This window comes from Idiotropiscis lumnitzeri, chromosome 11 (genome assembly GCF_059441095.1).
Source record: "Idiotropiscis lumnitzeri isolate Australia: NSW breed Sydney's pygmy pipehorse chromosome 11, RoL_Ilum_1.0, whole genome shotgun sequence".
Classification (NCBI taxonomy): domain Eukaryota; kingdom Metazoa; phylum Chordata; class Actinopteri; order Syngnathiformes; family Syngnathidae; genus Idiotropiscis; species Idiotropiscis lumnitzeri.
In genome coordinates this window covers 21,934,525-21,951,459 of record NC_142401.1, presented here as the reverse complement: position 1 = coordinate 21,951,459, position 16,935 = coordinate 21,934,525, and the positions used below count along the sequence as shown (strand labels likewise).

The following is a 16,935-nucleotide window of genomic DNA, read 5'->3' as shown; positions in this document are numbered from 1 at the left end:
ACGTCCTACCAGCTTGCGTCTACGACTTTTTTTTAAGTTTTACACATAGGCATGTAAACGAAACAATCTGAAAGGTAGTCAAATTACCCTCAGGTAAGAAGTTTCGTACCAGTATGACATTTTGACACAACAGGCTGACAAATCAGCCTCCGGTAGGACGATTCGTATGGGAAGGAAATTTTGGCAGAACACCTGTCAGAGAGCGTCTGCTAAATTGCTAATGCCGCTACCATATTAGGTCTAGATATGTATTGATTTGAAATACAACATTTTTGTTCATAGCTATTGGCTCTCCGCCCTAACGCGGTTCTAATTAGATATTTGTGAAAATTCGACTGTACACCTAAGTATTTATTTTGGGTCGAATCTATATTTTAATTTAGCGATTAGCACGCTAAGCGACACCTCGTTCACTTCCTCGTTTAAAACGCTACTTTTATTTGTCATCACGCAGCTCTTTGCTGCTGCTGTGCACGGACTTCCATATAGTATAAATAAAGTCCATACTGCTGCAACGCAAGAAAGCTTGGCGCCGAGCACTCAAGCAGCGGCTAAAGAAATTAGGTCCGGGACAGCGAGCAAAAGAGCTTTTTTTTTTTTTGTTTTTTTTTTTTTTTTAAATCAGTACTGCGTGACCTGCTTCTGAACGTGGGGCACAAACCGTAGCTTTGACGATCTTGGGACGATCTTGAAACCGCGTTATCTGAGGTCGCGATTTTGGTCCCAAAATGATAAGACTTTTAAACCCAATCAAAAACATAATTCTCGTGAAGATTACGCCTTTTTTTTCCTGAAGACACTTAGACTATTTCACTGAATTTCACTAGCGCTAATTCATACCATCACTGCCCCATATAGTAATTGTGTGGATTTAATCAACATTGGATTACAGTATGAAGTGACTAGTTGACGAGCGCTTTCAACATCCCAGAGCAGATCACGCGACCAGCGGGATCTGCGTGGATGGCTGCCGTGTCAGGTAGACTCTTTCAGCGACGGAGGTCATGTAAACAAAAGCGGGATGACTGAGCTAAAAAAAGCGACACAAGCCGCCTCTTCCGAGCCACTGCGGGTGATTTGGAACAAGAACAAGCGGGTAATCGCTATTTTACTAACTGTTGAATTTTATTAATTACTGATACATGGCTAAATGCTAAGATTCTCCACACTTTAATGCAACTGTAATTGAGGCTAACTTTTCATCGCCAGCTTACAATGTCCATATTGCACAGACGACAACAAACGACAACTTTGTTGCATGTTTACAACCCTAGTGAGGTTAAGTGCTTTAGAAAACAGCGTTTTTACTGTCGTAATAGTCACTAATACATGTTGGAATAACGGTCGCAGTGCAACTATGGTGAGTGACATTTTAAATAATATATTTTGCTGTGTATATATAATATCTGCACTTGAAAAAGACCTTCAGCATTGGCCAATTTCCACCACAGGAATTTAGAGGAACTTTTCGATTTACCCAGGTAAACTGAGTCAGCCTTATGTTTCCACCAAAAAAAGTATGTCGTTTACCCAGAGCCGTTTTGTGGCCCTGATGTTGACCAGGCCTAAAGGGTCTACCAGGAACTGTTCTCCGGGCCGAATTGCGCTGCCCAACGGTGATTGGTAGATCGACCTTGGGGGTGTGTTGTTATCGCCGCCATTAGCGACTGGTAACTGCTAACTAGTGAGCATTGTGCTTGTTCGTCCAATATTTTAAAAATAAAGGAAACGCGAATGAATAGCCAATCTCAACGGGCGATTATGCGCAAGACCCTTTTTGACCATTTTCGCCAATTTTGAATCTGCAACGAGGAGCGACCAGTACATGCCAGCTTATTACTGCGGGGCAAGGTGAGTTTAACAATGTGTGCGCGACAAAACAACTCCGTAGAAGCTGCAACGTTAAAATATGAAGACTTATAAAAAGAACACAGATCACAACAGCCATAGTGGAAATGACCGTCGAGATAGCAAATATTACGGCCAACTTGACGGCATCAGTCAGTCTTGAACACCGGAGCAAAGGATTCTTCTGTGTCGCTGCTGACGAAAGAAAACGTGAAATACTCACAGTAATACTTGTAATATTGTCATTCAGTTAGTTATCTGTTGGAGTAATTAACAGCAGAAACACAAATGGTGTGAGTGCATGTGTTTAATGACTACGTTGCACTGATAAATAGTTACCTGCAAAGTAGCAATAGATATGCTTTTTTCAGAGCCGATACTGATTATTAGTAGGCATAGAGGCCGATAACCGATATTTGAAGCCAATATTATTTTGTTGAAAAAAATAGGGGTAAAATGGTGTAAAAATTTGGAAAACTAAAAACGCCAAAACTTGACTAACCGTATTTTTACGGCCAAAAGACGCCCCGTATCAAAGGGCGCAGTACCACTTGAGGGTGCTATTTCTGTATTTGATACATAGATAGAACGCACCGTATCATTGGGCGCAAACAGAACCGAGCAATCGAGCAGTCGCGCTAGCTGCTCAGTCGCGCTAGCGTGTTTTTAAAATGGCAGCGGGAGTTCGGTGGTACTTTATTTTAGCTTTTAACAACGTGCTGAAGTTGTCCTCATCCAAAAATGCACCAAGTCCTTGTCTTCTGTATCCAAGATAAACAGCTGGACAGCGCGTGGCCACAACCCCCGAGTGTTACTCAAGATGGTACCTGTTGTCCTACGCCATGACAGTAAAGAGATGTCAACCTATGCAATCATCGACGATGGTGCAGAGCACACCCTTCTCCTTAAGGAAGCAGCCATTGCTTTGGGACTTAAGGGCCTTCCTTATCAGATGAAGATCCTTACCGTCAGTCCTAAGCCAACCCAAGTCGCGGGTGAGAAAGTGTCCCTGGAAATCATGGCGAGGGGATGACCAGGAGAGGCGCACCCCTTGCGCAATGTGTTCACGGCCGCCGGATTGAGTCTTTCGAAATACGGATATCCTATGAAGGCGCTCAAAGCAAGGTACCCCCATTTGTCGGAGTTGTGTCTTGATCAAGAGGAGGAAGTAGCACCAACTATCCTACTTGGGTCTGATTACGCGAAGCTGACCCTCTCAAGGTGCATTCTCCCAGGCCCGAATGGCTGTCCGTTTGCCCTGGACACCCCAATTGGCTGGACTCTTCAAGGCCCCATCCACCTCAAGAGCCACGAGACCAGCCACACCCGGACTCACTTCCTCGGAGTTGAACACGACGACGGTGTCCTTCTGGAGAACGTTCGTAAGTTATGGCAACTGGATGTTACTCCGTTTAAGAATGCGAAGCTGCACATGCGCTCCAAAGAAGATGAGATGGCCATAGCACTTCTGAATGAGAATACCCGTCGTGTAGAGATGCGTGGCGCCCTTCGCTATGCCACACCGCTACTGCGGAAGGAACCTATGCCAACCTTCCGCGTCTCACGTGAAGTGGCCATGCCCTGCTTGCGAAGCACAGAGAAGAGGCTGAGTAAGGACCCAGAATCAGCAGCTGCTTACGCCGAAGAAATGAGGAAGCTAATTGAGTCCGGATTGGTCAAGAAATTGGAACCTGCGGAGGAGGAAGCCACTGCTGAGTCATGGTACCTCCCACATCATAACGTGAAACACAATGGCAAGAATCGAGTTGTATTCAACTGTAGCTTCCAGGTTCGCGAACAAAACCTAAACAAGCACCTTCTCCCTGGTCCGACGCTGACTCCTTCCCTGCTCGGAGTCATGATGCGCTTTCGCCGGAAGCAGACGGCGATCAGCGGTGACATTAGACGCATGTTCCACCAGGTCCTGTTGCTGGATGAGGATAAACCACTCATGAGATTTGTGTGGCGAGAGAACCCCAGTGAGACTCCCTCGACCTACCAGTGGGAAGTGCTTCCATTCGGGACCACCTGCAGCCCATGCTGCGCCACATATGCTCTGCAGGCCCATGTGAAGGAGGGAGCTGTACCTGAAGGAGTAGCTGATGTAGTCTTGAACAGTTTTTACATGGATAACTGCCTCCACAGCACTGAGACTTCAGAAGAGGCACGTCGCCTGATTTCCAATCTGCGTGCCCACCTGGCCACCGCTGGCTTCGATGTTTGCCAGTGGGCAAGCAATGACCCTGAAGTCTTGAGAGACCTCCCTGCCGAAGCAAAGTCTAACAGCAGCGAGACTTGGGTCACTCAGTCAAGTGACGATGTACATGAGATGACATTGGGCCTTCAGTGGAACTTCAAATCAGATAGACTGTGCTATCGGTGTAAAGAGATTGAGCCCCACCGTTATGTCACGATGCGTGCAATATACAGAACCATGGCCAGCCAATACGACCCCCTCGGTTACATCAATCCATTCACCACCCGAGCAAAGATGCTAGTGAGGGAGCTGTGGACTGAGAAGAGGGGCTGGGATGACCCCCTCCCGGAGTCACTCGGAGCCAGGTGGTCCGAGTGGGAAGAGGAGCTCCCTGCTCTCCGAGAAATCAACTTCCCCAGACGCTACTTTCCCCCCGGTGTGTGCTGGAAGGATAGCCAAGTCTCCCTGCACATCTTCTGCGATGCCTCCGAGCTCGCCTATGGGGCAGTAGCTTACCTACGTGCGGTCGAGCCCAACGGCACAATCCATGTGTCATTCGCCCTCGCTCGGAGCCGAGTCGCGCCAAAGAAGCTCCAATCAATTCCCCGTCTGGAACTATGCACCGCAGTCAGTGGAGCACAGATGGGACGCCTGTTGCAGGAGGAGCTACACCTCAAGGAACACGAGGTGTCAATGTGGTCGGACTCGACCACAGTCATTCAGTGGATCCAGTCGACTTCATGCAAGTACAAGATCTTTGTGGGAACACGGGTCACCGAAATTCAGGACCTAGTTGGATCTACCTGCTGGCGGTACGTGGCAACAGATGTCAACCCAGCTGACGTTATCACCAGAGGTACGACTCTTTCACAACTTGCTCTGCCCAATCTCTTCCACCAAGGACCCGAGTATCTCACCAAGCCTGAGTCGGAGTGGCCCCGCCATCCCGACCTAAAGCCCACAGAAGTGGATGTGGAACTTAAGAAATCCATAGTTTGTCATCTCACGGGCCTCCGAGAACCAGCAGTTCCTGGCGGGCCAGACATTGATGACTGCAGAACAATCGAGGAGCTCCAAGAGCGGACCTTCCGCTATCAGATTCCAAACAAAGACGACAAGACCCCCCTTACCGCGGATGACTATGCAGCCGCAGAGGTCATTGTGCTGCAGAAGGTGCAGCGAGAGGTCTTCCCCCAAGAAATGGCATGTTTGGAACGGAAGTTGGAGTTACCTCATGACAGCCGATTGAGACAGTTAGCCCCTGAGATGGATGAGAAAGGTCTCCTACGAGTTGGAGGTCGCTTACGCAGGGCCCAGGGTCTAACCGAGGATACTAAGCACCCCATCTTGCTGCCACAGAAGCACCCCGTAACTGACCTGGTGATCCGTCAACACGACACACGATTGCATCACCCTGGATCGGAGAGACTGTTTGCTGAGTTGAGAAGGCGGTATTGGATCCTCCGTGGCCGGGAGGCGGTACGTCGTTACCAGGGCAGGTGCACAGACTGCCGCAAGTTAAGAGCTAGGCCAGTTGTACCTATGATGTCTGACCTCCCTGTGGATCGTCTCCAGATCAACAAAGCACCCTTCCATCACGCAGGTGTGGATTGCTTCGGGCCCTTCTCTGTCCGGGCTGAAGTCGGACGAGCGACAACCAAACGATGGGGCATCGTCTTCAAATGCCTCACCTCAAATGCAATCCATCTGGAAGTGTTGGCGGACCTCTCAGCCGCCAGTTTTCTGATGTCCTTCCGCCGTTTCACCGGGAGGAGAAGGGCGTCCCCGCGTCCTCCTGTCTGACAACGGGACCAACTTCCATGGTGGGGAAGTTGAGTTGAAGAGGAATTATAAAGACATGACAGAGGAGCTGAAGAAACAACTCGCTCCCCTCCAAGTTGATTTTCGGTACAACCCTCCGAACGCCCCCCATTTCGGTGGAGTCTAGGAAAGGGAGGTCAAGTCAGTGAAAGCGGCTCTCAACTTCGCACTTGGAGGACAGGTTCCCAAAGCTGAAGTTTTCGCTACAGTATTGGTCGGAGTTGAAGCGATCCTGAACTCTAAACCGTTGGGGTACACGAGTAGTGACCTGGCTGACCTGGATCCCATCACACCAAACTCCCTCCTCATGGGGCGGCCAGACACAGCTCTTCCCCTGGCCACCTATGGATCAACAGATGACATCAGTGATCGTACATGGAGGTACAGTCAGGCCATAGCTGACCAGTTCTGGAAGAGGTACACCTCAGAGTATCTTCCCAATATGCAATGCCGTCGCAAGTGGCAAAGAGAACGCAGTAACTTGGAGATTGGCACTCCCGTCATGATAGTGGATCCAGCGCTACCCAGAGCGCATTGGCTCCTGGGCAGAGTGAAGACAGTCATCAAGTGAAGGGATGGGAGAGTCCGCTCAGCTATGGTAAACACCGGCCATAGAACCTACCACCGACCAGTGGCCCGCCTAATCGAGCTTCCCCGCACTCTGACCCTGCTCCCACTTGATAGCAAACCTTCATTTAAAACTGATTTCCTTCCCGTAAATCAGGGGGCGGCTGTGCTGAAGGTTTGCATGTTTATAGAATCACCCATTTGAGTTCTGATTAAGAAGGGGATATTTTCTGAATGAATGTTATTTTGTTATGGCTTTAGGATATACACAGTTATATGATTAATAATTGTGCATCGTTTGACATTCTGCTGTATTGTTAATACTGTTTGCCTTTGATATTGGTGTGGCGCATATGATGGACAATGTGCTTATTTGCCGGTCGCGGGATGTCTCGCGCGATCCCGATTGAACGAGAATAGATTGTGCACTTAAAGAAAGGAGTGTGCACTTCACCAGAAGAGAAGGAAGTGTGCGAGTCGCGGCAAGAAGTCAGTCGGAAATATACGTTTCTCATCGCCGAGAAGGATCACTAACTCGAACGCCAGCAAAGTGGATCGGCGACGTTAACCCACGTCATCAAGCGAATGAAGTGTCGCCTCGGAAAAGGAGGTTTCGGCGCGGTGGATTGTGCTGCCTTGTGTGTGGCGTCTCTGTCGGAGATCGAGCTAGCGAGCATCCGGGCTAGTTAGCTTCAGCAGGCTAAGTACAGCCATTCTTCCTCGCGGCAGAGCCTCGTTGTCCTCGGACAATTCACCCAAGCCTTTCCCTCGCCAGTGAGGATCGACCTTCGCCCCCCCCCCTCTCGGATTGAGGATCTATCTTCGCCCCCCCCCCTCTCGGATTAAGACAATTCTCCGCTCGCACCGGCGCATTCTAGCCCCCCCCCCCCTCGAGAATTGCGCACTTGGATCCACCTTCTTCGCCGCGCATAGCTTGGAATACATCAAAGGGGAGGATTTCCATGACGTCAGCCTACATTCATGAGCGCCACCGACCCGGGCATCAAATTGGTACCATTTAATGTTAAACAAGGACATTGAGTTCAACTGCATTTATATAAGGGTGAATTGGATATTGTAATTTGGCTGAATAATTATTTCTAAGAATATTAAATGTGTATTCTTGCTAATTGAATATTCATGGTGTTATTGTGCCTAAGTGATTGTCATTATTGAATGTTAATTTCCCTCAATTATTATAGCGACAAGCGAAGAGTAAATTATTCGATTGTTAATTTGGTAAATAGGTCATCCCCTCAGGTAAATATACAGTCCTCTATAGGCTCCGGCACAATTAATGTTGTTGCAAGCAAAAAACATCACAGGTGTAGACAACAGACTCTGCAAAAAATAAATTAATTAAATAAATAAATAAAAGCACGCTGCCCAAAGCACACGACTCACGGCATCTCACGAACCAGTCATCTGTTTGGCTGAGGCTGAATACAGACTCCCAGAATGATTTGCAGTACTTTTTTTGTGTTTTTATTATTATTCCTTTTTGGGATATGAATGGAAAGAGAGATGCATGTTTTGTGTTAATTGTAAATTCTTTGTTTCATTGATTCCTTGTATGCTGTTCAGTGGATATTCGGTGATAGTCTTGGCTTTCATTTCAAACCGTGACGATAGGGAGTGTGAATAGTGACATCCCTCCTGTGACATTGATGATATCACAGTTAATGTCAATGTGTTTAACCAATGGCTGGCTGAGTTATTGCAAAAGCTGATTTAGCACCTGTGGGACTGCTCATGTGAGTAACATAGTTTGGCCTTTGTAAAATGTGCTAACAGGCGCCTGATTGTACGGTGCACCCAGTCTATGTGTTACATACAGAAATGGCACACACAACTGAGCGCCCTTTAATTCGGTGCGTCCGATGGTTGTAAAAATACAGTAGTATCATTTTCCCCAAAACATTCCAGTTTTAGTAATGTCAAATACCTCAAACACACACTCGCATTCTAACACGGTGTTCTTATTGTTGTAGTAATAATTTCAAAATGTTTTTTTTTTAAATATCTTCGATTGGCGTAACATTATTGTCCCTTTAGTTCGCCTTGCTTCTATAAACGTTTTTCCGTTTGTTTTATTGGTTTAGTTTTTTTTTTTTTTTTTAATAATCAAAAATCACCTCTTGGAGTTCCGTCTTCATTAGATGTCGCCATGGTAGTTGTTTTGCAAAAGCACCACGACATTCTATTCCTATTTAAATTACACCATATGGAAAGCGCTTTGTTACAGCTCCAGCTGTAAAATAAAGTTGTATTGTATTTTTTTACCCCACCTCTGAGTTACGATTGGATTGTAACACCCAATCAGAAACAGCCCTAGTGTCCGACTCCTGATTGGTTAAGAATTGTGGCACAATTGTCACGCTTGCAGCGTTTGAATCAGCGTTTTGTATGCATAGAGGAGAGAGAAGCCGTAAGCGTAAAACCTATTTTGTGCGTACACTTGTTTTCGTAAGCGGTATTTGACATTATGCTCACGCAGTTGTGGCATAAATCTAACGCCATAAAATAGGTCAATCATATCACCAAGGCCCATTGCGCGACACTGTCGGATTGGGAACACCCCGGTTCTAACTGGATCCATCTCATTGGTCAACTAAACGCTGACAGGAACGCCCAGTGTCCTAACAGTAACGCTCCGGCTGCAGCAGGACCCTTCACGGCCTGCACGCCTGCTGATGATTTCACACTTTAATCACATATTTCTCAAATATATTTCTTTACCTTTGTGTTTTTTAACCCTAGGTGTTCTATTTGCATATTTTGATTTGCTGAATATAAAAATTAAATTAAAAAACGGCTTTACGAATCATCAGTGGCTGAATAGTTTTATAAATGTTAATTTTGATCTCTGCTCTCTGTTTAGAATCACATGAATGATCAGACCGTGAAGGAAATTACGGATATGTTACACATCGGCGCGGCAGCTTCTACGTGACTTCTGCCTATTCCCCAAGAAGCCACTGCTCCAACAGTGGTGGAACGTTAACGTTTCTCCTGCCGAACTTGAAACAATGCTGTGGTTCACTTGGGCTGCAAGATTGTATGAATATAATGTCTGTATTTGGTGTGAAATATGTTTTAATTAAAACATTTCCATGTTTTCCCTCCGACCCTTAACCACAGTCTGATTCCCAAAGCAAAGGAACATTGACAAGACGTCTTCAGTAGGCACGCAGCTCATCGAAGGATGATCCTCGCAAAAAAGCAGGGAATGTACTTTATTATTAATTAGTAACTTAGAACATACAAACACAACAACCAGGGGTGACAAACATGGAGTTAAATAAATATATTACAAAAATATATTAATTAGAACGCGTGACATCATCTGCAGGTGTGCAGGCCACCGAAGGAACGCGACCACATCCTGTCACAAAAGTTTTGGTCCGCAGATATTGAGTTTAATGTTTTAGTTTTTGTTTTTCGGGGGGAGGCGGGGGGGGGGGGGTTATTACAACAAACACTAACTTTTAACTCTGATTAAGAGATAAAAAAAAAAGTAAACTGTACAACTATCACACTGAGAGTTACATACTGAACCCGTAAATAAGTACTGGTAAAATAACTCGAGAGCACAACACAGGTCCGTCCGCTCATCAATGCCAAGCCAGTTCACATAAATGTATGTAACTTGAGGGATCTTTTCTACAAAAAATGTTGTTTCTATTTTCAAAAGTTAATAGAATAGGTCGTTTGTAACTCAAGGTTCCACTGTACTTTTTTTGTTGTGAAATGCACTATATAGATAAAGTTGTTTTGTATTGTATCGTATTGTGTGCATGGCTGTAAAACTGTCATCACTCCCATCCCTTCATATTGGCATTTCCAGCCCAAAACAATCTACAGAGGGTTTCAGGCTTTTCTTAATCATCATAAAATCATTAAAAACCAGGGATTTGACGCACACCCAGAAGAAAAGCAAACAATGAAGAGGCTGGCTCTCAGTGCCCCTCCCTCCTTTGCATTGCAATCTGTTGTTGGTTGTTGGCTGTCCGTTAACATTCTGGAGAAAGCTTCACATTTAAACGCAGACGTACTGTTGCTATCCCTGTCCAAGTTAGTAGTTAGAATACGATAAGGTAAGTATACATCACCCTGGACTGCTTCCTGTGAGTTGCTTGTAAGATTTACAGCAACATTGGTGCTAATCTTGCTTAGCATGTCTGCCTTTTGGCACGGTGGTTGACTGGTTAGCATGTCCTCTTCACAGACCAGAGGTGGGTTTGAATGGGGACCCGGCCTTCCTGTGTGGAGTTTACATGTCGCGTGTGGCTGCGTGGGTTTTCTTTAGGTACTCCAGTTTTCTCCCACATTCCAAAAACATGCATGGTAGGTTGATTGGATGCTGAATTGTCCCTAGGTGAGATTGTGATTCTTCATATTAGCGTGCCCTGCGACTGGCGAGCAACCAGTTCAGGGTTACCCCACCTACTCCCCAAAGCCGACTGGGATAGGCTCCAACACACCCAGACCCTCGTGAGGATAAACTGATAGGATAATGGATGTCTGCCTTTTACTGTATGATATTATTTAGCTGTAATCAATTGTTGTACATATCAGTTGGAGTAACAAACAACTTAAAGCAGAAACGTTTTGACTTGTAATTGTTGAAATGTTTGTAAAGTGCCCTCTCCAAACACATCACGCTTGAATGTACGGTGGATGACAATGTGAAATGCATTCGCCTCCTACGTCGCAGCACTGTAAAACTGACTTGGGATTACTCCCTATTACTATATGACTATTGTGCACAGACTTGTATAAAGTATATACATATAATTGACAAAGTCAATATAAGTCACACTGGCAGTACTTACTTTTGGGTCACTAACTACTGAAGTTCCAATCAAAATCTCCAACCAAACACAATTTACCGGGCACTCTCCTGCCTGTCTAATCTCGCCATGTACTTCTCGCTACAGACAGTCAAAGAACGTCAGTCGCGTTATCTAAATATTCAAACTTCACGGTTTAGCAGGGTTCACAATCATAAGTCAAAACAACCTACCACTACGGTTGAGCGCATAAAACGGTGGGATATGTTACTATTTTTAGCACAGAGGTCAAACCCTTCCATTCAGTATTAATATGACCAACTGTTTCATCTGCATTAAGTATATAAGTGAACATTCAGGTACTGGGGAAAATTGTATTTTGTTTACCAGCTGTAAATTGATACAAACCTATGCCCACAATGCACATAGTAGTGATTAAAGAGAGGGAGTTTTACTTTTGGGTTTACTAAGACTTTGCATTCTTAGGCAGCGGATACGGTTCAAAGATCTAGTAGTGAGCTAATTCACCAAACAAAACACAGTGAACTAAGTGTACTTGTCCGTTTCGGTAGCCGGAGTGTCATTAAATGTGCCCAAAACAAAGCTAAATACACACCTAAACTTAATAGCAACAATGGAGAGAATTGCCAAAACAAGTTTTCACGTTCACAAGGTTGTCCAAGCAATGCTCACAGTAGACACTAGATAGCCCACCACAGATAACTCGTGTTTAAGAATATGCTCTCATTTCGCATAAAGCAAAATCTTGACATGGACCATTGTCAGCGACATAAACGTATTTTCACAAGAAGAACGTTCGGAGCTCGGGGTGCACTGGGATCATCATCGTCTACGTTTGTTTGTTTGTTTGTTTGTTTTGTTTCTTCAAATCACTAAGCGAAAGACTCCAATCCTGGAACGATGTCCCAGACGTTACACAAAGTGTACAGCCAGTCGCTATTGCATACACAAATTAAACGCGAGAATGTCGAGCAAAGCTGCCCAGTGGCTGTCCCTTTTCATCGGGGCTGTGCAGTCATGTCACATTGCACTTTAACTCCTGTAAATGTCGAAGCCCATACATAAATGACACGATTAAGCCACATACATGTTTAAGGTACATATCTTTTAGTTATTCGCGAAATATTACCAACCCCGCTCAGCTATAACTCCGCCTTCTTCTCCGAGCGGCCTCTCTTCAGATGAAGACTAGTGACTGAGAGTCACAAAGCTGTCAAGCGCACTGAGAGCTCGCCGTTTTGATTTAGCCTCCTCAAATGCAAACAAGCGCCAAAATGCATCACATTGAATAAAGTGTTTTACCTGCCATGAAACCAGTCTTTGCAAGCATCGCACTCAATCATAAATTGGGTCACGTCGTAAGGTAATCTGCAGATGCAATAGACGGGTACAGTCGCCATGTTTGACTCACAGCCACAGTCTGAGTGCGCGTGCGCGCACCTCTGTCTGTGTGTGCGTGTGCGCAGGGCGTTGGGGGAGGAAACAGCGCCCTGACCCAATACGCTCTCTCTCTCTCTCTCTCTCTCTCTCTCTCTCTCTCTCTCTCTCTCTCTCTCTCTCTCTCTATCTATCTCTCTCTCTCTCACCCGACACATGTTCCTTCACGTCACTGCAAAAAAAATAACTGTCTATCCAATAAATGTAGTGTAAAAATTGCATCCACTTTAAATGGGTGCATTTAAATTACACAATTTAGATAAAGGCTACCTTAAATAAAGAGCTATGAATTTCTCAACTCCATTTTATTTATAGAGCACTTTAATAACAACTACAGTTGCATACAAAGTACTGTCCTTAAAGTAAAATTTAGACATATGAAAACAGTTAACATTTAGACTGAATGATCATGGAAAATAATCTAATTGCAATTTTCTTCTCTGAGAAATGCAATTGCAATATGAGTTGCAATATTTGTTTCAAGGTCGTTTTCTATCTATTTTTTTTACATGTTTTCATTATACTTGCTGCCTCTAGGTTCCATCCTACGAAAACATGCAATTTCCTTCCATTGCTATGCGGATGACAGTCAGATCTACATTCCGCTGAGCAAAAAAGACGTTTTGTCTTTGAGACCACTTTTGTCCTCAAATTGGGTTTTAAACTGGACAGTGATTTTAGATTAGATCGGCAAATCAGTGCTGTTGTACAATCAAGTTTCTTTCATTTCAGGCAGCTGGCTTAAGTGAAGCCCTTTCTTTCAAAGCAGCACTTAGAAATAATCCATTCCTTTATTACATCTAGGCTAGATTACTGGAATGCACTTTTGTTATGTATTTGTGGTCTGTGTTGAATCACGTGGTTATGCGTGACGTCATCAAGCAGCGCGTGCGGTTGAGTAATGTAAATTAGAGCTCTTCAAGTCTTCCTGTTTTGCTTCGTTGTAATTAAAAAGTCATCCGTCAACACCTGAGCCTTCATTCATCCTTACCCGAATTAATAGTAGAGGATACAACAAAAGTGGCGACGAGGACGTCTGAACCTGCGACGTTTTTTTTTTTCTCTCTCTCGGGGTGGACTTTGCGCTGAGTGCGGAGGAGAAGTGGCGGCACAAGGTTTTTGGAAGCCGCGGACATTAAAAGTTTTGAGGAAGACAGTCAAGTAAGTGGCAGGCTGATTAACCAGGCGCAGAATGGCGGGAGTTATCGGCTCGATTGGCCCCTTTGACGAGGACGTTGAGCAGTGGAGCTCGTACACGGAACGTTTTGGCTATTTCGTTCAAGCTAATGCTATTGAGGACGAAAGGAAAGTACCAACGTTTTTGAGTGTGATGGGCCCGAAGACATTTACTTTGCTTCGTAGTCTGGTACAACCAGCTGCTCCGGGGAGTAAAACATATGAAGAGATAGTGGGTGTTCTCACTGGACATTTTTCACCAAAACCTCTTGTCATTGCCGAGAGATATAGATTTCACAAGCGCTGTCAAGAGGAGGGGGAGTCCGTAACCATGTTTGTGGCAGCTTTGAGAAAGCTAGCTGAACATTGTGAGTTCAAAGAGGTGCTAAATGACACACTAAGGGACAGACTAGTGTGTGGATTAAGGAATGAAGCAGCACAGAAAAAGTTGCTGACTGAAAGTGACCTGACCCTGGAAAAGGCTATCAACATCAGTGTTACAATGGAAATGGCGTCCAGAGAGGCTCAGCAACTAAATGCTACAGGAAGAGTGCACAACGTTGCCGGCAGTCAGAGCAGCTCTCCGGGACCGTGCTATAGGTGTGGTAACACAGGTCATCTTGCATCTACCTGCTGGTGTAAAGAAATGGACTGTCGTCAATGTGGCAAGAAAGGACATGTGGAAAGAGCATGTCGGAACAGAAAAACTATGGAAAAGAGTAAGAAACGGGATTTAAAAGACAAATTCAGAAATAAAAAAAAAGTGTACACTGTAAAAAATGACAAAAGCTCATCTTCTGATGAAGAAATGAACGTCAACACAGTGCGTATAATGAATGCAGATAGACACAGGGTCCAAGGCATCACTAGTGTCATATCAGATCTACAAACGGTGCATGAAACATGTTCCTTTACGCCCCTCTGACACTGTTTTCAAGGCATATACAGGACACAAAGTGCACATTAAAGGAATGACCGATATAACGGTTGAGTGTAACAGTCAAACTGCTAAGCTACCAGTGTATGTTACGAGAGGAAACTTTGCACCAATCATGGAGCGTGTGTGGCTGAAAGCATTACGTCTTGATTGGCAAGAAGTCAGACAGTTGTCAAACGAGAATTTACAACTGCAAACCATCCTTGACAAGAATGAGGAGGTTTTCCGACCAGAGTTGGGCAGCATGAAAAATATCACAGTGAAACTACACATTAAGCAAGGAAGCAAACCAGTGTTTATGAAGGCTAGGACAGTGCCTTATGCCATTCGTGACAAAGTCGAGGCAGACTTGGAAGCATTGGTCAAAAGTGGAGTGCTGGAACCTGTTTCAACAAGTGAATGGGCAACTCCCATTGTGCCAGTACCCAAAAAGAATGGAGGAATACGCACATGTGGAGATTTCAAAGTGACTGTCAATCCGGTGTTGAGTGCAGAGCAATATCCACTCCCACTGATTGATGATTTGTTTGCTGGACTGAGCGGTGGACAAAAGTTCAGTAAGATTGACTTAAACCAAGCATATCTGCAAATGCATGTGGAGGAAGAGTCACGTGAAATACTAACCATAAACACTCAAAAAGGACTGTTTAGGTATTGCAGACTGCCATTTGGTATTACATCGGCTCCAGCAATATTTCAGCGTGCCATGGATCAAATTCTCAGTGGATTACGTGGTGTACAGTGTTATTTGGATGACATACTGTGCACCGGAGCAACCGATGAAGAACATCTTCAAAATTTGGATGCCACACTGCAAAGATTACGTGATTATGGACTCAGAGTTCGCAAGGAGAAATGTGACTTCCTGAAACCATCTGTGGAGTATCTAGGGCACGTCATCGATGGGAAAGGCCTGCATACGTCACCTTCAAAGATCACAGCCATTGTGGACGCCCCGCCACCTGAGAACGTGAGTCAGCTGCGATCTTTTCTCGGATTGTTGAATTATTATGGAAGGTTCATACCGAATTTAGCTTCACTGCTACGACCGCTACATGAACTGTTATGTCAAGACAAGAAATGGAAATGGACTAGTGAATGTCAACAAGCATTTCATGATGCTAAAAATGCATTAACCACGTCTAAGGTGTTAACACATTTCAATCCGTCATTACCAATCCAACTGGCATGCGACGCGTCACCCTATGGAGTGGGTGCTGTCATCTCTCATGTGTTTCCAAATGGTGAGGACAGACCTATTGCGTTTGCCTCCAGGACATTGAACAAGGCAGAGTCGAACTATGCTCAACTGGAACGAGAAGCACTGGGCATTGTTTTTGGCGTGAGAAAATTTCACCAATACTTATATGGAAGGAAGTTTACTCTGCTCACAGATCATCGACCTCTGACAACTATCTTGGGACCACACACAGGAATACCATCTCTGGCAGCTTCGCGTCTCCAGCGATGGGCTTTACTGTTGTCGGCTCACTCCTACGACATTAAGTATCGGAAATCAGTCTCTCATGGCAACGCAGATGGACTTTCAAGGTTGCCACTCCCTGTCACGAAACATGAATCGAACACCGTGGACATCTTCTACTTCAGGAGCGTTGAAAGAGCGCCTATAACTGCATCCCAAGTGAAAAAGGCGACACATACTGACCCTGACTTGTCAGTGGTTATGGACATGGTCATGAATGGACGTTCAGTAGGTGATAGTGCTACACTGAAACCTTACAGTAATAGGAGGTGGGAACTTACTGTCCAGTCCGGGTGTCTGCTGTGGGGAAGGAGGGTCATCATTCCACAGTCACTGCGTGCTAAAATGTTGGAGCAGCTTCATGCGGGACACAGTGGAATAGTGAAAATGAAGGAGATGGCCAGAAGCTACTTTTGGTGGCCAGGGCTAAACAAGGAAGTCGAGCATATGGCCATGAGTTGCCCATCCTGTCACAAAACCCGTAACAATCCTCCAGCAGCACCACTCCATCCATGGGATTTTCCTCAGGACCCTTGGTATCGGATTCATATCGATTTTGCGGGTCCATTTGAAGACAGAATGTTCCTGATTGCTGTTGATGCACACAGTAAGTGGCCAGAGGTGGCTATAATGAAATCCACAACTGCCGAAAAGA

General features: G+C 45.2%; 1 protein-coding gene across 3 annotated transcripts in view; it reads right to left on the bottom strand.

Annotated features, from left to right (window-relative positions):
* Positions 1-12,700, bottom strand: part of phf2 (PHD finger protein 2) — a 169,440-nt gene extending 156,740 nt beyond the window's left edge. For all 3 annotated transcript variants that reach the window (XM_088309286.1, XM_088309285.1, XM_088309284.1), the window contains exon 1: positions 12,550-12,700. In XM_088309286.1, the coding sequence (XP_088165412.1) occupies positions 12,550-12,647 (98 nt within the window). In that variant the 5' untranslated portion in view covers positions 12,648-12,700. The remainder of the gene's footprint in view (positions 1-12,549) is intronic.
* Between the last annotated feature and the right edge of the window lie 4,235 nt (positions 12,701-16,935).